Genomic DNA, 25,026 nt, shown 5'->3' on the forward strand with positions numbered 1-25,026 from the left:
TTGCTGTTAGGATCTGAATCCTGTTAGCCATGGTGATGATCATCCTATCAGCATAATTAGGAGCGTTTATAGGGCTGCATTGATTTCAAGGGGTTTTCCAGAAGTTTAAAGTGTAACTGTCATATTTTTATTTTATTTACTAGTTTATTAGAGCTCGGCATGTATACCTGAGTTAGTCTGTCAATGATTGTCAAAAGATCTGTAATCACCTTATAATACCAGCTTTCATCAATGTCCTCTGTCCCTTTCCACTGCTCCCTTAAAAGACAGTTGCTATGGCTTGTCTGTCTCCAGCTAAGAAGACGGAGGGGCGGTCCTCCACACTGCATGCCTGCATTAGGCTTCAGAGTGAGGAGGCGTGTCTCTCAGTAATCCAATCTGATTGGCTGGCAGGGAGCTGCTGGCTGCAGCAAGTGTTTATGGGAAGTGAGGGAAAGCAGTTTTGGCCTCAGAGAACTGGCAGAGGAGCCATCTTGAGAAGGTCCTTATATTGTAAATGTTAAACAGCTGTAACTAAGGGAAAAACGTAAGGAAAACAGTGGTATGTGAAGAAACTAAAGACTGCTTTATGCACAATGCTGCTGCAGCAGTAACATATGCTAAAATTGTTTTGTTTTTTTAATGAAAACATGACAGTTACCCTTTAATATTGATAAGCTATCCTTAGGGTAGGTCATCAAGATCTAATTGGTGGCAGAACCCCCTGCTGATTGAAGAGGCCTTGGCGCTGCAGCCTCTTCCTAGGCCAATGAAGTCACGTTTGCGGTCACATGGCCTAGGTGCAGCTCAGTAACATTCAAGTGAATGGTCCTAAGCTGCCATACCAAGCACAACCACTATGCAATGTATGGCGCTGTACTATGAGGAGGCTCCAACCACTTCAAACAGCTGATCAATGGGGGTGCCGGGTGTTGGACCCCTACCAATCAGATATTGATGACCTATAGGTCATCAATATTTTACTGAAAGAAAACCGCTTTAACTCTTTAGCAGCCTAATGTAGATGCTTCTTCATCTACATATAGGAAGGGGCTTCCCCACCCTGGAGCCTTAGTAATATACTACATCGGGCCTGCAAAATATGATGGTATGCATGGTAGACTGACTTTATATGAAGAATTGTCATGAGTCTTATTCAATACAAAGTAATGCTGGTCATACACAATGTGATTATGTCAGAAAATGGCTTGTGTCTTGCAAAACGTCTGTGAGATTGTGAGTAGCATGGAATATATGTGATGAAAAGAAAAGGTCTACTTCCTTCAATCAGGTAGGCATGTCATGATGAAGAATATTTCCTTTAGGGCTCATGCTCACGAACGTAAGGGCTCCGTGCCCATTCTGCAGACCGCAAATTGCGGGTCGCAATGCACGGCACCGACCGCGTGGCAGCCGCATGCGGATCGCGGACCCATTCACTTACTTGAATGGGGTCCGCGATCCGCATCCGACTGTCCGCACCGCAAAAAAGTAGTGCATGCACTACTTTTTTGCAGTGCGGAGGCACGGCCAGAAACACCATGGAAGCACTCCGTAGTGCTTCTGTGGGGTTCCGATCCATGCTTCCGCACCGAGTCTCCGGGTTTGCAGACCCATTCAAGTGAATGGGTCCGCATCCGTGATGTGAGGTGTGCACAGCCAGTGCCCCGTGTATTGCGGACCCACTGTATGCGGGCCCCAATACGGCCATGGCGGAGCCATGGCCGTGTGCATGAGCCCTAACTCTGGTCCAAGTTTCCAAGGGGCACTGTGCAAAAATAACAAAATGATGGCAGGTTTACATACCGTGCAGGGGAAGTTACCGAAAACACGACCCCTTCTCTGCAATTATTGGCTGAAGCCAGAGGCGTAGCTAAAGGCTCATGGGCCCTGGTGCAAGAGTTCAGCTTGGGCCCCACTTCCCTCAGTGCTTTGTGGCCAGGGGCCGGGAGGCACATAGCCTTTGTGCTGGCTCCACCCATGCCAAGTTCTTGACCTAACCCCTTTCCTCCTACCAGAGGTGTAACTTGACCAGCTTGCACTTTCTATAATACCGGTGTCTTCTTATACAGCACAAGGGTCTTTGGGCCCCCTCAGGCTCTTGGGCCCGGTAGCGACTGCTACCTCTGCACCCCCTATAGCTACACCCCTGGCTGAAGCTGCACCTCATAGACTTCCTTTTCTGCCCACCCCTGCATCCAGTCTGCATCTAATATTGTAAATACTCAAAGTCTCAAAACTCAAAATACTAGAGTTTCACTTTAAGGACGATCTGTGCAAAATTCTCCTGTGTATTCACCGCAATAGACCAGACAAAGCCCATGGGCAGGTGTAGTTTCTGGGGGGGGGGAGCTCAGACAACTTCTTTAAGTCTTGCTGGGGTACAAGGAGGTGTTTGGAGGCACCACCTGGATTGCAGTAAGAAAAGTTGAGATTAGAAGATTTGAAATAATGTTGACGAATCTTAGGCTACTTTCACACTAGCGTTCGATCGGATCCGTTCTGAACGGATCCGATCATAATAATGCAGACGGAGGCTCCGTTCAGAACGGATCCGTCTGCATTATTTTAGCATATAACAGCTAAGTGTGAAAATAGCCTCGTACGGATCCGTCCAGACTTTCAATGTAAAGTCAATGGGGGACGGATCCGCCTGAAGATTGAGCCATATTGTGGCATCTTCAAACGGATCCGTCCCCATTGACTTACATTGTAAGTCTGGACGGATCCGCACGCCTCCGCACGGCCAGGCGGACACCCGAACGCTGCAAGCAGCGTTCAGCTGTCCGCCTGTCCATGCGGAGGCGAGCGGAGCGGAGGCTGAACGCCGCCAGACTGATGCAGTCTGAGCGGATCCGCTCCATTCAGACTGCATCAGGGCTGGACGGCTGCGTTCGGGTCCGCTCGTGAGCCCCTTCAAACGGAGCTCACGAGCGGACCGACGAACGCTAGTGTGAAAGTAGCCTTAAAGGGGTTTCCAAGAGATTTTTTTACTGATGACCTTCTGTGCTACTGAGAGCGCCGCAGCCTTCTTAAACAGCTGATCGTCTGGGGTCCCAGGTGTCGGACCCCCACTGATCTGTTGCACCAAGCAGATGGTATGGTTAGAACTGGGCACAAACCATATGAAACAACGGGTCCATCATGCCATGTGTAAGTCATTAAGGCTTGTGGTGGTGAGATGTCATGGGGTGGCTAGCTCAACTCATTAAAATGCCTACAGATTACTCGAATACATACATTTATGGCCCGTCTACTTATTTTCTAATGGTTGCCAGCATGTTACTGCTCCTTCTCATGTGGTATGTGGCCTCAGACATGAAGATGAGTTCAGTATACTCCAAGGACCTGCAAAGCCACCAGATCTCAATGCAATAAAACACCTTCAGGAAGCGTTAGCAGAGGAGATTTATAGCAGGGATGGGAACATGGACTACAATCTTTAACTGCTTCCAGAACGCCCATGTCTTCAGGCATTGGACTGGTCCACATCTGGTTTTGTAGTGACGTTCCTAAATACCTTTGCAGAGACTACAGCTGCAGGAAAGGCAATTGCCAGAGGCACTCTCACTTATATGAGCCATTTTTGTAAGACCGTGTGTGGTACTACAGGGCTGTTTTTTTCAACATACAGTTATGAACAGCAGAGTTAGGTATCTAGGGGTAAAATATAAGTGCTTGTCTATACTGTTTTGCAGATTACAGAAAAGTATCAGCTTTGAAGGATTTATTTCAGGTTCCCCTATACAAAAGGTTATTGTAAGCCAAACCTGCCCTTTTTGGCTGTACTGGCCAACGATGTAATGTGTATGTGAAGCTACTGACTCTCCAAACAGGGAAGAGAAGCATTTGACACCTTGAAATTTAAGACACAATCCTTTTGTTCTCCCGGTAGACAACCCACGACCAGAGGTGTCTGACAGTGGCTCCTCAAAGACAACATATACATGCTTGGCAGCAGGGGCGTAGCTAAGGGCTCATGGGCCCTGGTACAAGAGTTCAACTTTGGCCCCCTTCCCCTTCACTCAGCGCTGGTGCACTTAGCTTTTCTGCTGCCCAAGGCAAAAATTGAAACCCCCCCCCCCCCCCCATGCCAAATTCTAAACCTAATCCCTTCCCTCCAGTCCTACTGTTAAAGGGGTTGTCCTCTTTTTACTACTGATGACCTATCCTCAGGATAGGTCATCAATATCAGATCGGCAGGGTCCCCCAGCACACCCGCCGATCAGCTGTTTGAAGAGAGGGCAGCGCTCATATGAGAGCTGCTTTCCCTGTTCTGTTCACCTGCTCGCCATAGCATTTGCAGTGATGAGCAGGTAAACAGAGCAGAGAAGGCAGCGCTCGTACGAGAAAAAAAAGCGGACAACCCCTTTAAAGACATACTTGGAAAACATTCCATACAGCGCTACAGAACATACAGGGTCATACAGCGCCACATATGTACCTCTTCCATCCAGTGACTTCTCTTCTCTGATGTAGATATTCTCTTCTTCTCCTGTCAGACCAGACCGCCATGGTGACTTCTTTCAGCCGCGCCTCGTCTCTGCAGAGTTTAACAAACATCTTACTTTCCTACTTTTCCATCATCCTCCTCACCTTCTCAACACCCCATCCTGACACCTTTAATACTGTGTCTGCTGTGCGCCCAATGTTATCCTGCAAAAACAGTCCCCCTGAAAATACTGGTACCACACAGAACGTCAGTACAAAAACAAACACCCCTTTATATTGTGCGCCAGTACAAAAAATATCCCTTTCAGATAAAACCCCCATATAAAACCCTAAATGAGACCCGCCATCTCAGACCAAACCCCTTTAGACCTCTGTCAGACCCCAGTTTTATACCTCAGATCAGAACCCCCCATTAGACCTCCAAGTAAGACCCCGACCCAATATCAGACCTCAGATAAGACCCCACTTTAGACCTCTAGACCCCCAATCTATACCCCCATTAGACCTCTCCAGACCCCCAGTCAGACCTCCAGACCCCCCATTAGACTTCCCCAGACCCCATATCAGATGTCAATACCTCCATTAGACCTCTCAAGACCCCCAGTCAAACCTCCAGACCCCCCATTAGACCTCTCCAGACCCCCAATCAGATGTCTATACCCCCATTAGACCTCTCCAGACCCCCAGTTAGACCTTTAGACCCCCCATTAGACCTCTCCAGACCCCCAGTCAGACCTCCAGACCCCTCCAGTGAGACCACTCCAGACCCCCCCAATGAGACCTCCAGAACCCCCATTAGACCTCTCCAGACCCCCTGCGAGACCTCTCCAGACCCCCAGTCAGACTACTTCAGACCCTCAGTAAGACCTCCAGACTCCCCATTAAACCTCTCCAGACCCCCAATAAGACCTCCATATCAGACCTCAGATCAGACTGTAAAATAATAAAATAACTTACCTCTCCTGCCGCCACCCTCCCTGTCCTGGCTCTCTTCTCAGGGCCCGCGCTGCACAGTCACCTGACCTCCTGCAGCGTCAGATCAGAGTGCGCTCTGTACGTCCTGACGCTGCAGGCAGCCAGGACACAGCAGCTCGGGACCTGAGAAGAGTAAGCAGAAGGAGGGGTAAGTACAGCGCTTCACGCCCGCCTCCTCCTCCTGCATACTAGTGAGCGCTCCCATTATGGAAGGGCTCACTAGTATTCCCTTTATAAGATACACTGCATCTTATAAAGGGAGAAGTACAGTGCCACTGGCAAGGGGGGCCTCCCAGGCCCCCCCTGGCTTAGAGGCGCGGTCGCTACTGCGACCCCTATAGCTATGCCACTGCTTGGCAGAACCCATATGTACTTGTATCGGGAGACGGGAGAGTTAGCTGTCAGCCAAATGAGCGTTCAGTCGACAGTTACTGAAGGTGTGTGGGCGCCTTTCTAGTGTAGCCCACGGGTGATAGATGTTGCTCAAACACAGTTCATGAAGTCAAATCAATCATCTATCGCCTTCAATACTGTTCTAGGCCTAGAGCGCTGGAAGGAACACAACAAAAAGGCAAGGTATTTCCATTTCATTTTATTACCTAAAAAAGAGATAAACAAAACCAAAAGAAACAAAATTGTCCTCATTGAATTGTGCCTTCTACTTTCGTGTATCTCTGTAATAACAGGCGACCAGGAGTCAAATCTTACCAACTCCATCATTTTACTGTACAAGCAGCAATGGAAAGACTTTGGTGTCGTAGGTCCTTACAATCACCGTCAAATGACTTTCAATAATAAAATTCAATTGATGCACTCATTAGTGTTTCCATGTCTCGAAACAGAGGCATCCAACGTATCGCTTGACTTTTTGCTTTTAGACCAGACTTAAGAGTTTTACTGGTGTTTGATATTAATGGCCTATCCTTGGCATAGGTCATTAATATCTTAGTGGGGGTCTGACATTTAGTCCGCGCCACGGACTCCTTGCAGCTTACCAGGCACAGATACGTCCATCAGATAGCGGCTGTGCTTGGTAGTGCACATCAGTCCCATTCACTTGAAGGGGACAGTTGCCCATAATGTGATGTTACTGGCCTACGAAGAGGCTACATCACGCCGTGACGGGGGTCCCGGGAGTCGGACTCCCACCAATAAGATACTCATGAACTATTCTGAGTATAAGCCATCAATATCAAAATCTCAGACAACCCCTTTAATGAGGTTTAATAAAGGTTTTAAAACATGGCTGCTTTCTTCCAAAAGCAGCACTTCACCTGTCGATGAATTGTGTCTGGTATTGCGAGTAAGGGCTCTTTCACACTTGCGTTGTCCGGATCCGGCATAGAGTTCCGTCGTCGGGGCTCTATGCCGGAAGAATCCTGATCAGGATTATCCCCATGCATTTTGAATGGAGAGAAATCCGTTCAGGATGCATCAGGATCTCTTCAGTTCCGGACCGGAACGTTTTTTGGCCGGAGAAAATACCGCAGCATGCTGTGCTTTTTGCTCAGGCCAAAATTCCTGAACACTTGCCGCAAGGCCGGATCCGGAATTAATGCCCATTGAAAGGCATTAATCCGGATCCGGCCTTAAGCTAAACGTCGTTTCGGCGCATTACCGGATCCGACGTTTAGCTTTTTCTGAATGGTTACCATGGCTGCCAGGACACTAAAGTCCTGTTTGCCATGGTAAAGTGTAGTGGGGAGCGGGGGAGCAGTATACTTACCGTCCGTGTGGCTCCCGGGGGCGCTTCAGAGTGACGTCGGGGCGCCCCACGCGCATGGATGACGTGATCGCATGGACACGTGATCCATGCGCATGGGGCGCTCTGACGTCATTCTGGAGCGCCCCGGGAGCTGCACGGACGGTAAGTATACTGCTCCCCCACTCCCCACTACTACTATGGCAACCAGGACTTTAATAGCGTCCTGGCTGCCATAGTAACACTGAACGCATTTTGAAGACTGATCCGTCTTCAAATGCTTTCAGTTCACTTGCGTTTTTCCAGATCCGGCGTGTAATTCGCAAGTGTGAAAGAGCCCTAAGCTCCACTGAAGCGAATGGGCTGAGGTGCGATACCACAGACAACCTGTTGACAGATAAGGCGCTGTTTTTGGAAAAAGGCAGCTATGCTTTTATAATGCTGTAGAAACTCCTTTAAAAGCTATGTACACCTTTGGGGGCATTTTTTTTAATTATTGTATTGTACTTATTTTGAGCTAAAAATATTTTTTTCAATTGGTCTTTATTAAAAATATGGAGCCCTTTTTGTGTACATTGTTGAGATGCTGTAGTAGCAGCCTGTGGATTTTCTGTCTTTTCCATCATTTGGGGAGCTGACGGGTTCCTTATCTCTGCTCTCTGACATTATAAAAACTCATTATAGTTCAGTTCTTATCTGTCTGATAACAATGTGGCTTATATAAGTGTCTATGACCTCTTAGTAGTTTAGAGATAAGGGTTATTAGATGACCGGCATAAGGTGAAGGTACCAGTTAAAAACAGAAAAACAGTTAAGCCTTTGTGACAGAACAGCTCAATATTTTTAATAAAGGCCATTGTACATATGGTCTTCACCTAAGATCTCTGGTTGCCTCCACTTGATCATCACATTACAACTTTGATCCCATAGAATTCATATTAAAATAGATAAATGGCCCTAAAACATACAAGACACCGCACAGTGAAGTGTTATTTCAAGAGGAGGATTGTAGGCACCATTTTGTTTCTACTCTACACACAAATATATCACATTTTATAAAATTTCTTTTACCAAATGAGGTTAGTCATGTAAACATCCTTATCTCCTTCATATATCTGCACTGAGGATTATCTGGTGTTAACTATGGTGGCAACTGGATGGTATTGTACACAATGGAAACCTGACGTCTCCAGCATCTGCACGCTTCTAACTGTGAGATCATTCCAAGTTGGCAGTGAGTTTATAGCATAGTCCTTCGGATAAAGAACCAGGTATTCTGCTTTGTTTGACTGATGTGCCTCCTTTTTCTGGTGTAGGTGATGTGATGGACATCATTCGCATCCCACCTCCAGGTATAAGTTGATGTAGGACCTGCTCTGTCTCTAGAGGAGACCATAACCTGTGGTTACACATTCGTCTCAAGTTCGCTGATCTCTATCGTACAGTGATCTTTTTCTGTGCATTTTTCGGAAGGTTCAGGAGCTTCAGGCTCAGGATCCACTTGAACTTGGTGAAACTCATGTTCCGTGTGAGAAAGGTGAGGGGCGCTGCGGCTTTTCACGCATCCGTTCCGTTGGTATGCCATGATCTGGTGGATACTTATAGGCTTGGTCTCACATATGAGAGGCACCTGGATAACACACACACAAGAGTTACTGAAAAGGATGAAAACAATAAGACGTAACGTATAGTAGACATAGTCAGATGAGTCATTGGGGTCTAAAACAGTAGTGGTCTGCCAGACCAAATGTGACCCTCGACTTCAACAAAAGACCACGCGTCACTCGTCGCTCTCCTTAAAGAGACCAGTTGTGTATGAACACTTATTGGTAATGCTCCATGGGGAAAAAAATAGACAGGTATATTCCAGGAGATGGTTCTCTTTCGCCTGGGAGATAACTCTTTACATACCGTATGTTCCTGGTCACAAAGGACATAGTTGGCAAGAACTGATACAAGAATGGCACCAGTAAAACTGGGTAAAACTGACATGGAAAAGGACTTAGGAACAATTTACTTAAAGGGGTTGTCCACTCTTTTACAAGTGATTGCTTATCACTTATCAGGATAGGCCACCACTGTCTGATCAGTGCAGGTCCCACATCCCGCGGTTCTTCTGCAGTAGCTGCAGCGCCGGAACTACGCAGCTTGTCTAGTAAACATGATTACTGCAGGGCTGCTCCCATTCACTTCAATAACAGCTGCGCTCCAGTAACCAGCTCCGTCCACTACACAACAGATGGAGCTATGTAGTTCTGGTGCTACTGCAGAACCGCTGATTGGCGGGTATGTGGGGTGTCAGACCCAGATACTGATGGCCTATCCTGAGGAAGGACTATCACTTTAACTCATGCACACAACCGTATGTATTTTGCAGTCCACAAAACACAGATTTTTTTGCGGATCCATTGTAACAATGCCTATCCTTGTCCGCAAAATGGACCTAAGGGCTTATGCACACGGCGGTAGTTTCTGTCCACAAAAAATGTGGATCGGATGTAAACCTATTCATTTCAATGGAGCTGCAAAAGATATGTCCGCATCCGCACGTTTGTTCCCCGGGCACAAAAAAAAAAAAAAAACATGTCCTATTCTGGTCCATTTTGCAGACAGGGATAGAATATTTCTACAGGAGTTAAAAAAGAAATGGCGGCATACACACAGCCAGGATCTGTTTTTTGCAGATCCACGATTTGTGTAACCGCAAAAAACAGCTGTGTGCATGAGTTCTATGCAGTTTATGGGGCTATTCACATTTCAGTTTTTTTTTAACTGCCAGCGAACAGCAGCCGCCCAAAAGATAGGACCCCAATATGATCAATTGCCCCGTTTTTAACGGCCGCTAAAAATAGGTACACTATGAAAAAAAATACTTACCTCACCACAGGAACACTTGCTCCACAATGCTGCAGGACCTGATACTCCCAGCGTGATCATGTGACGTCGCAACGCTGGGAGCATCAGATCCTGCTAACAAAAGTGGCGAGCAAGTGTTCCTCTGCGGATGAGGTGAGTATTTTTTCTTTATTTATTGGCACTATCGTGGGTGGAGGGGGGGGGCATTATATATATGGGGGACATTACAAATACAAGGGGTACTATGATGACATTTCTATACAGGGAGCACTAAGAGGGGCATAATTTATACTTGGAAGCACTAAGTGGGCCTTATTTATACAGGAGGCACTAAAGGGCCATTATTTCTACTGGAGGCACTATGGGGGGCCATTATTAAAACTGGGGGCACTATAAGAGGATTAATATATTTTGGGGGCACTGTGGGAGGATTAATATATACCGAGGGCCCTGTGGGGGGCATAACATATATATATATATATATATATATATATATATATATATTGAGGGCCTTGAAATAGCCTTGGGTTTTTAAAAAAAAGCTAATAAAACTTATCAACGGCTGTTAAAAACGGATAGATGGCCAGGAAATAGATGCACACACTGATGCAAACTGACAGTTTATCCGTTTTTAAATGGGTTGTCCAGGCATTTAATATTGATGACCTATTCTCAGGATAGGTCATCAATATCAGACTGGCAGGGGTCCGACACCCGGCACCCCGCCGATCAGCTTTATGAGGAGACGGAGCACAGTGTGCACGTGCCCTCTCCCGTCTCTATTCCTGTTCACCGCTGCCCTATGTCTATGGCAAATGAGCAGCCAACAGGAAGAGAGAAGGAGGGCAGCACATGCACACTGAGTGCGCCTTCTCCTCATACAGCTAATCGGCAGGGGTGTCGGACGTGCCGTCTCCACATACAGCTGATTGGCGTGGGTGTCGGACCCCTGCCAATCTGATATTGATGACCTGTCCTGAGGATAGGTCATCAACATTAAAAACCCAGACAACCCCTTTAATGACTATATTCCATCTGCTCAGAGGTCGTGTCTGCTATTGCATCTGAGCTCCGCTAAAGTGAAACGGGTTGAGCTCGGTCATCCACTTCGTCCAAAGTGACATCAGACACCCCCAGCCAAGAGTCGGTGGGTTCGTCAGACACAATTAGGGGCTTCATCAATCATCATCATCAGGAGAAGAGGGTGGCAGCTTGCCCGTGAGACAGCGCCGAAGCCAGCAAGTCGCTAGCGTGGCCGGGAATCAGCAGGGTGGCAGCAGTGGGAGGTCAGGAGCCGAACGTGCCTGGGGTAGACCACCTGCTTCGCAGCAGCCTACCTGCCTGGAAAGTAGTGGTGCAGGGGTTCACGGAAGCAGCGGCGGTAGAAGTCAGTCAGTGCGGAGTGTTGGGGGTAAAATCACCTACTCGGTGGCGTGGCAGTTTTTTGTTAAGCCACCAGAGGAGTTGAACATGGCCATTTGTAGAATCTGTAGGCAGAAGGTGAAGCGTGGCCAGGGTGGCAATGTTGGCACCACGGCCCTGCGTCAACATATGCAGCGTCACCATAAAGTGGCCTGGGAGAACCGTGGCTCCGATGTGATGGTGCAGCCTGCTGCAGCAACCGCTGCATCACCCAGTGGCACGCACCCGATTTCAGGCAGTCAAGGCTCCACCACCTCAGCTGAAGGGAGCTGTCTGTTTTTCCCATCATCTGCTGGTCTTGATGCTCCTGCTCCTCCTCCAACTCTTCGTCAGTCATTCCGTCAGCAATCGATCACTGAAGCAATTGCCAAGAGACAACAGTATACGTGCACTCATCCAACGGAGCGGAAGCTGAATGTGCTCCTGGCCAAGTTGATGGTGCTGCAGCCCCTCCCTTTTCAAGTGGTGGACTCTGCACCTATCAGAGAACTGATGGCTTGTGCCAAGCCGAGTTGGAGAGTCCCAAGCCGTCATTTCTTTGCCAAAAAGACAGTACCAGCCCTGCACACGTATGTAGAACAGAAGGTGGGCCAGTCCTTGAGCCTGTCGGTGTCTGCCAAAGTGCACGGCAGCGTGGACGTGTGGAGCTGTAACTACGGTCAGGGACATTACATGTCCTTTACGGCCCACTGGGTGAATGTGGTTCCTGCACAGCCACACCAGCAACTTGGCCAGGTGACGCCACTTTCGCCTCTACGTTCTCACGCCGTTGGTCCTGTGACAATGTCTGCCTCATCATCCTCCACCGTGTCCTCAGCCTCCACTACAGGGACAATTCACAGTGCCCCTCCAGCATACCACATGTGCAGGGCACGGCGGTGTCACGCTGTTCTGCACCTCGTTTGCCTGGGTGAACGGAGTCACACAGGGGAGGAACTGCTCCGTGTTCTTCATGAAGAAATCAAATCCTGGCTTTCTCCACGACAACTCAAAATCGGAACCATGGTGACCGACAACGGGAAAAACATGGTGTCGGCGCTGCGTCAAGGAGGGCTGAGCCATACGCCCTGCATCGCAAACGTGTTCAATCTGATTGTCAAGCAGTTCCTGAAGTCTTCCATCCATCTGCAAGACATCTTAAAAATGGCCAGAAAACTTTGCATGCACTTCAGCCACTCGTACACTGCAAAGCACACCCTCCTTGAGCTGCAGCGGCAGAACGGCATCCCCCAACATAGGCTGATGCGATGTTTTCACCCGTTGGAATTCCACCCTCCATATGTTAGACCGACTATGCGAACAGAGAAAGGCCATAAACAATTTATTGATGATGCAAGCGGACAGGAGTACTCCCCTGTGTAACTTCGATGTCAGCCAGTGGCAGCTCTTGCGTGACACCTGCCTTTTGCTCAGGCCCTTTGAGGAGGCCACGTTATTTGTCAGTCGCCAGGACTACGGGAGGAGCAACGTCATTCCACTGCTTTATGTCCTGGAACAGATGCTGGTAAATCTGTCTGGTCAGGGGACTGGAGACGTGGTGCCGAGATCTCATGGCCCCTGTGGGGGCTGAACTGGAGGAGGAGGACGACGACGACATCGGAGCACAAGCAATGTGTAGCAAATAGGGTGGTTTTTCGACACAAGTGACAGAAGAGGAGGAGCAAGAGCAGTCAGAGGAGCTACAGGGCGATGAGGAAGATGAGGCAGAGGACCCAGACACACCGTGGCAGTATGCAGTGGAGATGGAGGCAGGGAGTCCCTCCGAGTCACTTGCGCAAATGGCCCGCTGCATGCTCACTTGCTTGTGTAGTGACAGCCGAATTGTCGCCATTCAGCAGAGGGATGACTTCTGGCTCTCCACCTTGTTGGACCCTCGCTACGGTCCAAAATGGGGACCTTTTCCGCTGAGAGAATGGACAAACTGAACTACTATAGAGACATCCTATGTAGTCAGTTGGCCTCTACCTATCTGTGCCATCGTCCATCCTATCACAGGTCTGACTGGAGGGGCCCTCTGCGCTCACGTTCCTCTGCCATGGCTGCTGTGGCGGGGGGGAGGGGTGGAGGAGCAGTTCCAGCTCCATCAGCAGCAACTTGAGTCTAGAGTCGCTTATGAGCATCTTTCTTTACCCGCCTAGTGAAGAAACTACTCACCAGCAGCAGCAGCTAGATCTGGAGCAGAACCTGAACAAGCAGGTGGTGGCATACTTGGACAGCACCCTGCCACCCCACATTGAATATCCGCTGGACTACTGGGCAGCCAAACTGGATTTGTGGTACTTGTCTAAGCGTTGAATAGAACAGGTTCTGTAGGCATCTATGTGGAATCAGCTGCCGACAGTGTAAAAGGAGTGCGCTTCTTCTTGACGCTTGCATTGACCTGTAAGGCTGAGTTCACACTTGAGTTATTTTGTCAGTTTTGGCCCCATGACTGCCCAAATAAGTGAAGTGTGCGGTGTTTCTAGGAGCGACGCCTGTCATCTGCATGTCATACGGACTCACAATATTGTTTCACTACCACAGCAGACTCCCTATACGTGTTACTGCAGGGCACAGTGTTCTGCACCACTACACAAGCTCTCTGCAGCCAGAAATAGCCATTTTTTAACGCGATTCGCCACAAATAAATTTTTTCCAAAAATTTGGCAAACCGGCCGAATCGAGTTTTTGAGAAATTCGCTCATCTCTAATCGCAATGTAACGGGGCTGACACTGCTGGATTGTTTTCAATTCACGTGTTGCGTGTTGAGCCCTATTACATTACAATACTTGGGTGCAACAGAGGGCACAGTGACACAGGTCGTTCCCAAAATCGCCATGTAGCCGTACCCTTATACTCAATTAGAAAGCATCTTTACTATTAAAATCTGCACTAGCAAAAGCATACCACCTCAGGGACCTCGAGTACCCCAGCTGAGCCATCCTAACTGAGCCGGCCAGTGTTCCCTTGTTACTGAGCTCATTAATACACGGCCCCTCGTTTCCTTCCTATCCCGCCCTGTAGAGTCCAAATTAACTCTTGCAATGATTAAGGGATCAGCAACGCTTACTAAAAGTATGATGATGTCACCAAACCCAATCTGAACACAGATCGTGGTGGATAAAGCAGGTCATATAACATCTTCCCCAAAAAAACGTACAGCCACTCACATCTAAACAGCAGATGCCATAGAAGCTGCCTTACTGGATGGAAAAGGTTAATATAAATATCTCTTGATTTCCCGTCAGAGACGCCCAAAGTCAAAGAATTTCCAGATTTCCGTTCTAACTCACAACAGGTTGAAAGATCAGTAAAAAAGAGTCCCAGACGTGAGGAAACAAAGGGGCAGACACAGATGGAGGGGAGAGAGTGACATGATAAATGCAAAGAGGGAAGGTTGAGATAAATCTGGAGCTCTGGGAATAATGCCGAGGAAATGATGGGGGGCATCTAGAGGATATTGGGTAGATAGTAGAAGAAGAATATTGGAGAGACAGAAATATACTTGCTGCAAAGACATAGAATTTCCCTTAGCAAATAACCTATAAGGTTGCAAAGAGTAACCATGCAATCGGGTGATTCTCAGCACGGATCCTGACAGGGGCGTACACAGACCCCATAGAAAAGAATTGAATTGTCCCCCCGGTTTCCTAATACACGTGCGTCAGTCACTCCCATGCAATGCAGAAGGCAAAGCGCAACGTCCCGGATTTCTGAATAATTTATATTTTATGTTTTTTGATTCCAACAAAATGCAGTGCAATCTGACAGCACCACTCATTCTGACCACCATATTTATCAATGTGTTCTCCCCGACAACTGGCATAAATCCACTGATAAATCTCCTGCTCCCCATGTATTACAAAGCTGTCTGCCTGCAAGACTAATGATAGTCTATGGTGTTGCACTGCGACGCGACAATAGCGAAAGATGGATTTTTCTGCAACTGTCACGTCGCAGTCGCAGCATGTCACATGTCGCAGTGCGACACCATAGACTATCATTATAAAAATTGTCGCGCGACACATGTTGCATTGTAGTTGTGCCCTATGTGTCTCGAGACTTATTGTTGCGCGACACATGTCGTCGTGTAGCCCTAGCCTTACATTTACTTTTGTGCCATGTGTGAAGACTTATTGATACTGATTACTGGATTGATTATTGCATTTTTTTTAACTTTATGCTAATAAGACACACCTTTTTCATTTTTTTAAAGGGATCTGTCGCCGATCTTGACATGTCTGTTTCACTAAATCCTTATCTTTAAAAAAAAATAAACTGTAGTGTCAATCTTCTGTTATTCCTCCCTTCATTCTGTTGATTCATTACTAGTTACACACTTATACATATACACAGGGGCGTAGCTAAAGGCTCATGGGCCCTGGTGAAAGAGTTCAGCTTAGGCAGTGCTTTGTGGCCAGGGGCAAAAATTTTAATGGCACCCCCCCCTCCCCATGCCAAATTCTTGACCTTAACCCTTCCCTCCAGCGAGAGGTGTAACTTGACCAGCATGCACTTTCTATAATACCGGTGTCTTCTTATGCGGCACAAGGGTCTTTGGGGCCCCTCAGGCTCCTGGGCCCAGTAGCGACTGCTACCTCCGCACCCCCTATAGCTACGCCCCTGGTTGCTACACAATATGACTGTTGTTATGATTTGGATATAATGGAGGCCATTTTGGCCCTAAAGATGACAGAAATTAAAGCGGGCCCAGCATGCATGTGGAACCTACACTCCCTGAATTGTATGGTGGCCGTCATGGCACATAACAGGTAGAATTTAGTGTTAGGTTCCCGTCTTACAGAGATCGCCTTGACGTGCGGCAGACGGGCTCAAATTATTTTGTACAAAATGTATTTGCCAAGAATCTCTACTTTATAAGTATAGCACTAGCAATTATTATGCATTTTTGTACTTTATTTGGTTTGCAGAGAGCTGTTGCATTGCATGTTTTCTTTTACACTGTTGTTATGATTTGGAGAATACATCCTGGAATCCCCAACACAAGCCCCACTCCTCCCAGTCAGGCTCCAATCACACATCCGCAATTCCGCTCCGCATTTTGCGGAATGGAATTGCGGACACATTCATTTCTATGAGGCCGCACGATGTGCGGCCCGGATCTGGAATTGCAGACCCGCACTTCCAGGTCCGCAATTCCGATCCCGAAAAAAATAGAACATGTCCTATTCTTGTCCGCAATAGCGGACAAGAATAGACATATTCTATTAGTGCCGGCAATGTGCGGTCCCCAAAATGCGGAACGCACACTGCTGCTGTCCGTGTTTTGTGAATCCGCGGATCCGTGGATCCGCAAAACACACACGGATGTGTGAATAGACCCTCACTGTGAGTTCCCAAAAGGTGTTTTCAAGCTCCCAGCCCAGACACTTTGAGTATGTTTACATTACATTTACAATGAATTGCGATGGACACAATTGGGAGCATTTTTTATTATTGTGTTTTATCTTAAAAAAAATCTTATAAAAAGTTTTTATTTTTTTCAATCTGGCTTTATTTAAAAAAAAAAAAATCTACTGTTTGCCTCCTAGAGCCTTAAGTTTCACTGGCTTTGCAGACTGTTCCTTCTCCTTCTAAGTCAGGCATCCTCAAACTGCGGCCCTCCAGCTGTTGCAAAACTACAACTCCCAGCATGCCTGAACAGCCTACAGGTATCAGCCTACAGCAGGACATTGTGGGAGTTGTAGTTTTACAACAGCTGGAGGGCCGCAGTTTGAGGATGCCTGTTCTAAGTGAAACTCTCCAGAGAGCTGCTCTGCCATCTCGATCTGTAGGCTCATGTCTAGTTCCCTAACAGCTCAAGACCCATCATTTAAGCTGAATTATGTCCTGCATGACAAGATTTTTTGCCTTAATGAGTGTTTATAAGCTTTCAAGGGCTACAGATCGGGTGTTGAAGTAGCTTTCTGATGAGTTTCACAGAGAAGAAGGAACGGTCTGCAGACGGTCTGCTGTAGAAGCCAAACTGTAGAAATGTTTTAATAAAATTTAAAAACAAAAAATGCCCCCACAACCTTCAAATAGCAGTGTTGTCACGCTTTACCTCCTCACTCTGCTTGGCAAAGTCTTTCCTGCAGATATGAGCCATGATCCCGGCGGCCAATGCATCTCCCAGCACATTAATCATGGTCCGGAAACGGTCTCTATTAAAATATAATATTGCTGTTTATTATTCACTTTTGTCTTTATGTTTTATCTCTTTTGTGTATGGTATTTTTGTGTAGTGTGTAGTCTTGTACAGGTAAAGTTTAAGGGGGTCATTTACTATACTGAAATACGCGAATTTCAGGCGCAGATGGCGGCACAGTGGTTGGTGGCACCGTTATCTGCGACTTTGCCCCGCTCACGCCAGGTCTAAATAAGTGGGCGTGACATCGGCGGGAAAGGGGACAGGCCAGAAGGCCCGTCTCATTCATCATTCTCTATGCCTGGTTTAGACGTAGAAAATGATCTAAATGTAAGACAGCTCAGAAGCTGGCCTACATTTAGAACTGGCGCTGGATCCGCCGAAGTTATGGAGAGGCTGGCGCCTCTTCATAAGTTCGGCGGATCCACTGCCAGCACAGGGCCTTTATTAAGACTGAGTCTGGTCTTAATAAATGTGCTCCTAAGTCTTTTGGTGTTTGTGATATATTCCATGGGAGAATCTGGAATTTCAATTGTGGTCATTTTGAGGGAGTTTTCCTGTTTAGAAAATGAATTTTATATAGACTTTTAGGGAATTCTGAATTACTAGATGGGTTCCTCTGTCCATGCCAGAGCAGAAAGTGCTTAGGAAGAGCGTCTCTCTTTCTCTGGAGGACCTTTCCTGTCCAGTATTACACAGACAACTCATTGATTGGAATGGACACTGTGCAATGCCTCATATTTCCTGTGGTGGAGCTGTAACGAAACTAAACGCTTGCAGACAGATTTCTCCGCAGATTAGAGCCGATCGCTGAGGATTCCAGTAGGGAGGCACTTTGTTATCAGCTTCTAACAAATAAGAAGTCCAGAGAACCCTTTAAAATGTTATTCATTGAGGTTCTTTATGTTTCTTCCAAGCTTTTTAAGAGTTTGAATAACAGTAGAAGGACTGTCCACATGTTACACCAGTATTGTACAGAGAAAAGTCCATGGTTGGGGTAAGAGAAGTCTATAGGCACCATGGGGGGTATAGATCACAAGTTATGAGATAGGCGTCTGTGGCTGGCACTCTGGGGGATCAGAGGCGGGCACTGTTGGCCTCATCTGTGCTGAGGCATTGACAGTGGCATGAAAAGAACTTATGGGGCATCAGAGGCTTAGGCACATATGTGGCACCAGAGGCTGGCTCGATTAATGCTTTTATGTATTCCCAAAAGCTATCTGTAGGGGGCACTGTATAGTTAATCATGTCCTCACTCAGCTGAGGGAACTAGCTTTCCCCCCTGAGGGAGGAGCTTTCTAGTTAGTATTTCATCAGCCAGTTCAGTTTAGCTGGGCCTGCAGTGCCTATAAACCTGTGTGATGCTGGAGGCAATGAAAGAGACTATTTCTTCAGGAGAAACAGCTTTCCTGTGAAACTGAGAATCCCGGAGTGAACGAAGAACAGATATATAGAGACTGGTTAGGGTCACACGGCCATGCACGTTGGGCCTGTTTCATGCTGCCGGCAGTCTGTTCCGGCAGGCTGTTCTGGCATAAAATGCCGGGAATTGGACAAAGAAAAAACACTGTGCACAGCGGTATTTGTCCAGCCATTTCTCAGCATATTAGCCGGATCGCGAACCGGTCACCGCCAGACCCCATTATAGTTAACAGGGCCGGACGGCATTGCTAGATCCGGCTGGGCGCAGAAGCAAGTGTGAAACAAGCCTTAGCAAGGTATTTGCTCGTTTTGGCTATAGACTTTGCTGCTTGTGGAAGGATTAGTAGTTTACGGCACCTTTCACACATAGCGGATTGGCAGACCATTTGTAGTATTTGCACTCCGCCGTGGGAACAGCAGAGAGTTTTGCAAACCTGTGATTATCTTGGAAAGTTTGTAAAGTGTTTAGAAAGAGCTGAGGGACTACTGCCCCTATTATCATCATCGTTGCTGTTTGCCTGTATACACCTATTTGGAAGAGACTGCACTGTGCATTGCCTTGGAACTGTGCCTTTATACTGTTGGATTACTACTAATCCCATTTTCACTTCAGTAAAGAGAGACTTTTTTTTACAACTGGCCTGGTTACTGACTCCAGCACCATATATGCCGGCCAGTGTACCCTGCACCTCCTGCCTTCACATCAAGGGCACCCCCATCACCACCAGACAGGAGCCCCAACATCCGGATGCAACCGAGGGAAGAAAGGGTGTGTCCTCCTGTTATTACCCTCGGGAGCCTTGTGAATTTGTTGCATATCTTTTTACTCTTTTCTTTGTAGCTGCTTTTGTGCTCAGACTTTTATCATGTGTATATTGTATGTGTATTGTATTAGGTATCTAAGTGTTAAAAAAAATACTGTGGAAAGGCCTTGTGTTCTGTAAAAATAATCAAGTTGTGTAAAAAAAAAAGAAAAAGACAAGTCAAGTAACTTCAGTACTATGTGGCAGACATCTGTGTAATAGGAGGCATCTGCTCCACAGTTGTGCTTCGATCAGTCACACAATCAAGTATAGTGAATCCGGATGATCCCCACATTGTAACAATGTAACTGCGGCCAATATATTGTAAATGATCTGACGGGCTACTGTATAGACAAACCGCATCTGTAATAAACTCCTGGCTGTAAAATTATTATTAGAATTCATTGTATTAGTGAAGTATTCGGGGTGACCCATGACTTTTACATTTACTTTTGTACCACATTTGGAGACTTATTGACATTGATTACTGGATTGATGATTGCACTTTGTGTACTTTATACTAATATGACACCTTTTTAATTTTTTTTTACAGGGATCTGTCACCGCTGTTGACTTCTCTGTTTTAATAACCTCTGCGCCGGTGGTGGATCCATTGAGGTTATGTAGCGTCGTCGGCATCCACCGCCGGTCTAAATCTATGCCAGCTTCCTTGTCGGCGTAGATTATGAACATTATATGGCGTAGAAAATGATAAATGAGATGGCCTGGTGGCCCGCTTCTTCCCCACCCATACCATGCCTCCTTTTTTTTTTTACGTAGCCTGAGTGGGAGAAAAAACGCAGATGGCAGAGTAAATATCCATAAAACTGGCTGGTGTATATCAGTTCGTAGATGACCCCCTAAATTCTTATATTTCCTTTATTTTATTTTTTTAACTCTGAGTGTCAATCCCCTGTTAGGGCTCATGCACACGACTGCGATGTATTTTGCGCTCCGCAAATTGCAGATCCGCAAAACACAGATGCCCCTTGTGCGTTCCGCAATTTGCCCATTATAGAAATGCCTATTCTTCTACTAAAAAACGGACAAAAACATGACTTGTTCTATTTTTTTTGCGGGGCCACGGAACGAATGCGGACAGCACACGGCGTGCTATTGCATCTTTTGCGGCCCCATTGAAGTGAATGGGTCAGCATCCGAGCCGTAAAAAAATATGCGGCTTTACGCTTCCCTTTGTTAGTGTTACGCTTCCCTTTGTTAGTAGGGTGTGTCCCAACATAGTCAGCCACTGTCAGCACTAAGGCTAGGTCTACACGACGACATTTGTCGCGCGACATTTTGTTGCACCAATGTTGCGCGACAATTTTTATAATGGCAGTCTATGGTGTCGCACTGCAACATGCGACATGCTGCGACTGCGACGCGACAGTCGCAGAAAATCCATTCAAGATGGATTTTTCTGCGACTGTCGCGTCGCAGTCGCAACATGTCGCATGTTGCAGTGCGACACCATAGACTGCCATTATAAAAATTGTCGCGCGACATTAGTGCAACAAAATGTCGCGCGACAACTGTTGCGCCCTATCTGTCGCACGACTTTTTGTCGCACGACAAATGTCGTCGTGTAGACCTAGCCTAATTGTCAGGGTGCGTAAGGGACACACCCAAAACTGCTAATACCCAGTTGTCAATGGGGGAGATTTATCAAAGCTGGTGTAAAGGAAAACTGGCTTAGTTGCCCATAGCAACCAATCAGAGGAGCTCTGAAAAATAAAAGGTGGAATCTGATTGGTTGCTATGGGCAACTAAGTCAGTTTTCCTTTACAGCAGCTTTGATAAATCTCCCCCACTGTAGTTATACATTTCCAGGAGGAATAAAGGAAGAATTGCTCAATGTAGAGTTTTAATAATATTTGCTGTTTTGGGACACACCCTAATAGCAAAAGGGAGAGGTAACCACCAATCAATAATGAAGGTTGGGAAAACACGACAATCGTTGCGCTGAACCCTGTGCAGCAGTGGACCCATTAAACGGAAAGGGGTTGCAGAGCGACTCGCGCGTTGTCGTGACTGTGTCCCCAGAGTCACAAAAGTCCAGGAATGTTGGATTGTTTTTGCAGTTCTGGGGTCACAGCCACGACGACTTGCGAATCGCTCTGCAACCCCATTCAGTTCGGTGGCTACAGTGCTACACAACGATCATTATCACGACAAAGATCCCTGTGTAGCCCCCCCAGCCTTAAGGCCTCATTCACACATCAGTGTTTTAGTCAGTGATTTCCATCAGTGATTGTGAGCCAAAACCAGGATTGGAGCCTCCACAGGCATAGGGTCCATTCACACGTCCGCAAAATGAGCCTGCATCCGTTCCTCAATTTTGCGGAACAGGTGCGGACCCATTTATTTTCAATGGGGCCGGAATGTGCTGGCCACATCCGCACTTACGTTCCGCAAAAAAATAGAACATGTACTAATTAGTTTTGAGCGAACTAGTGTTTTAAGTTCGGCGTCTAAAGTTCAGGTTATCGAAGAATCGCGTTATGGATTCCACTACCATGGACCATAACGGAATTTTTCGATAACCCGAACTTTAGACGCCGAACTTAAAACACAAGTTCGCTCAACACTAGTCCTATTCTTGTCCGCAATTGCGGACAAGAAAAGGCATTTTCTTTGAGAGTGTCGGCGATGTGCGGTCCGCAAAATGCAGAATGCACGTTGCCGGTGTCCGTGTTTTGTGTCATACGGACGTGTGAATGGACCCATAAGGTATGGGGCTGGGTTCAGACCTGAGCGTTTTACAGCGCGTTCCTACGCGCTGTAAAACGCTCAACAGGCAAGAACCAATGATTCCCTATGGGAATGGTTCTCACCTGAGCGTTTTACAGCGCGTACGATCGCGCTGTAAAACGCCCGACGCCCCAAGAAGTACAGGAGCTTCTTTGGGGCGTCTAGTCGCGCGTTCCCGTACATATACTTCCGGGAACGCGCGACAATGGGCGTTCGCATACTACCGGAGCTGCGTATGTGAGACGCCAGAGAATCGCGCATACACAGCGCTCAGGTCAGGACGCTCAGGTCTGAACCCAGCCTAAGGGAAAGATCTGCACCTGTTCTGTGTTTAGAGCCACACCTGGTTTTGGCTCAAAATCACTGATGGAAATCACTGACCGAACACTGACGTGTGAATGAGGCTTTATTCATACACTTGGAGGAGGAATAACAGAGGAATCTTATTTTCGAATAGACTTATACAGTAAGCTATACGTAGGTTACACCCATAATACTTACAGTGCCCAGTCTACTGCTATGATCAGGGTAATATCGTCAGTCGGCAAGCCGACAGAGGTCAGCACGATCACCATGGTAACCAGGCCTGCTTGGGGAATCCCTGCTGCCCCAATGCTGGCTGCTGTTGCTGTAATGCTTGGAGACAGAAGCAAGACAGAGGTCATTTTGACTTTGACTTTAGGATGAAATACATTAACATAATATATTTTGCGCCTACATAGTTTTGGCTGCTTGCACAGATTTAGTATTTGGCAAAATAACAAATGTGTTGATGACTGGAAACCATTAACAAGCTGGTGCTGTTGACAGATCTTAAAACTTCATCTCAGCCATTACTTTTGTATCCTATTCTAAGTCCGATCAACATATTTACCTAATACTCATTTCTTAATGGGCAGATGGGATATTAAGGTGATTATTAGCCCGCTGGAGTTCTGCTTCCATTTTCTAAACTTAAAGGGGTGGTCCAACAATTTATAAGCCATAATCACCTTACTTATCCCCTGCTGCTCATGTTCCAAAGTTTCCCTGTCCTCCGTCAGTCTAAACACCCATGCAGGAAATTACTGCTCAGCCAATCATTGGAAACTGCTGTGGCCTGTCATTGGCTGAGCAGCCGTTTCCTGCGTGTCAAGAGAGAACAGGAAGTAAAGAACAGCAAGGGACCAGGAAGCGTTGGAACAGGAGCAGCGAGTAATTGGTAATGGGCATATGGTTTAATTTATTATTTTACACTATTTTCTGCCTTTTTTATAAAAAATGTGTAATTGGGCAGACAATCCCTTTAAAGTGCTCGGATTCATTGCAAACTGTTTTAAGAAGAAGGTTTCTTCGGCCTACCTGATGGTAATGATCTGGCCAAAATCAAGCTCGTAGTTGTTCACTTGTGCAATAAAGATGGCAGCTACTGCTTCGTACAAGGCAGTCCCATCCATATTGATGGTGGCTCCAACCGGCAGCACAAACCTCGCGATACGTCTGTCTATGTGGTTGTTTTCCAGAAGACACTTGAATGTTATAGGCAGCGTGGCAGAACTAGCGAAACACAAAAACGTCATCTCATTATTACGATTGTACAAAGCCGTCTATGCCTGTAGACTGTAAGCCTGACTGTTTACGATGGCAACCAGCAGAACTGTGAATGCAGCTCTGCAGCACTCCACAAGCTGTAAACGCCGGATTTGGGCGAGATAAGTTGTGCAATATATTTACAAACTTAAGCTCCTCGCAGAATTCATTCAAGCCTTTCATAATAACCTAAACCTGAAACAGAAGGCTCCGATGTGGGCATACCATGCCGTACACCACCTATGGATTCCAATATACCAAGCGGTATAAGTTCTTTTGCAGTGACCCATTTATAGGAAAGCGCTTTCTGCTGCTCTTGCCCATACAGAAGTACAAAAGATATACCAAACATACAATGCATTCAGAAAGTCTTCACACTCTTTCATATTGTATGTTGCGAATAGGGATGAGCGAATCGACTTCGGATAAAACATCCAAAGTCAATTTGCATGAAACTTAGTTTCAATACTGTAAGGCGCAAGCGCTCCGTACAGTATTAGAATGTATTGGCTCCAGTGAGCCGAAGTTATTACTTTGCGAAGTCTCGTGAGACTTGGCATAATAACTTCAGAAATTGATTTTACTGTAAAAAAAAAACATTTCCGAACTCGGGTTCGGTTCCAAGGTACTACTTGGAACCGAACCCGAGTTCGGGATATGTTTTTTTACAGTATAAATCAATTTCTGAAATTATTATGCAAATTCTCGCGAGTAATAACTTCGGCTTACCGGAGCCAATACATTCTAATACTGTACGGAGCGCTCTCTCCGTACAGTATTGAAACAAAGTTTTATGAGAATCGACTTTGGATGTTTCATCTGAAGTCGATTCGCTCATCCCTAGTTGGACCTTGTGCTAAAATGAAAAGAAATCCAAGTCCTCCCTCTGCGTTCAATACCCCATAATGAGATAGTGAAAACAGAATTCTAGACCTTTTTACAAATTAATTAAAAAGGAAAAACTAAA

At 46.6% G+C, this 25,026-nt stretch overlaps 1 protein-coding gene across 2 annotated transcripts in view; it reads right to left on the reverse strand.

Annotated features, from left to right (window-relative positions):
• Positions 1–7,764: 7,764 nt before the first annotated feature.
• SLC1A7 (solute carrier family 1 member 7) overlaps positions 7,765–25,026 on the reverse strand; it is a 73,609-nt gene continuing 56,347 nt past the window's right edge. Inside the window, exons 8-12 of one of the 2 annotated variants that reach the window (XM_044301423.1) lie at positions 23,832–24,026; positions 22,992–23,126; positions 17,431–17,530; positions 14,872–14,874; positions 7,765–8,738 (exon numbers count right to left, since the gene is read on the reverse strand). In XM_044301423.1, the coding sequence (XP_044157358.1) occupies positions 8,514–8,738; positions 14,872–14,874; positions 17,431–17,530; positions 22,992–23,126; positions 23,832–24,026 (658 nt within the window). In that variant the 3' untranslated portion in view covers positions 7,765–8,513. The remainder of the gene's footprint in view (positions 8,739–14,871; positions 14,875–17,430; positions 17,531–22,991; positions 23,127–23,831; positions 24,027–25,026) is intronic. The other variant, XM_044301422.1, reaches the window with a different exon arrangement.

Source organism: Bufo gargarizans, chromosome 7 (assembly GCF_014858855.1).
Source record: "Bufo gargarizans isolate SCDJY-AF-19 chromosome 7, ASM1485885v1, whole genome shotgun sequence".
Classification (NCBI taxonomy): Eukaryota; Metazoa; Chordata; class Amphibia; order Anura; family Bufonidae; genus Bufo; species Bufo gargarizans.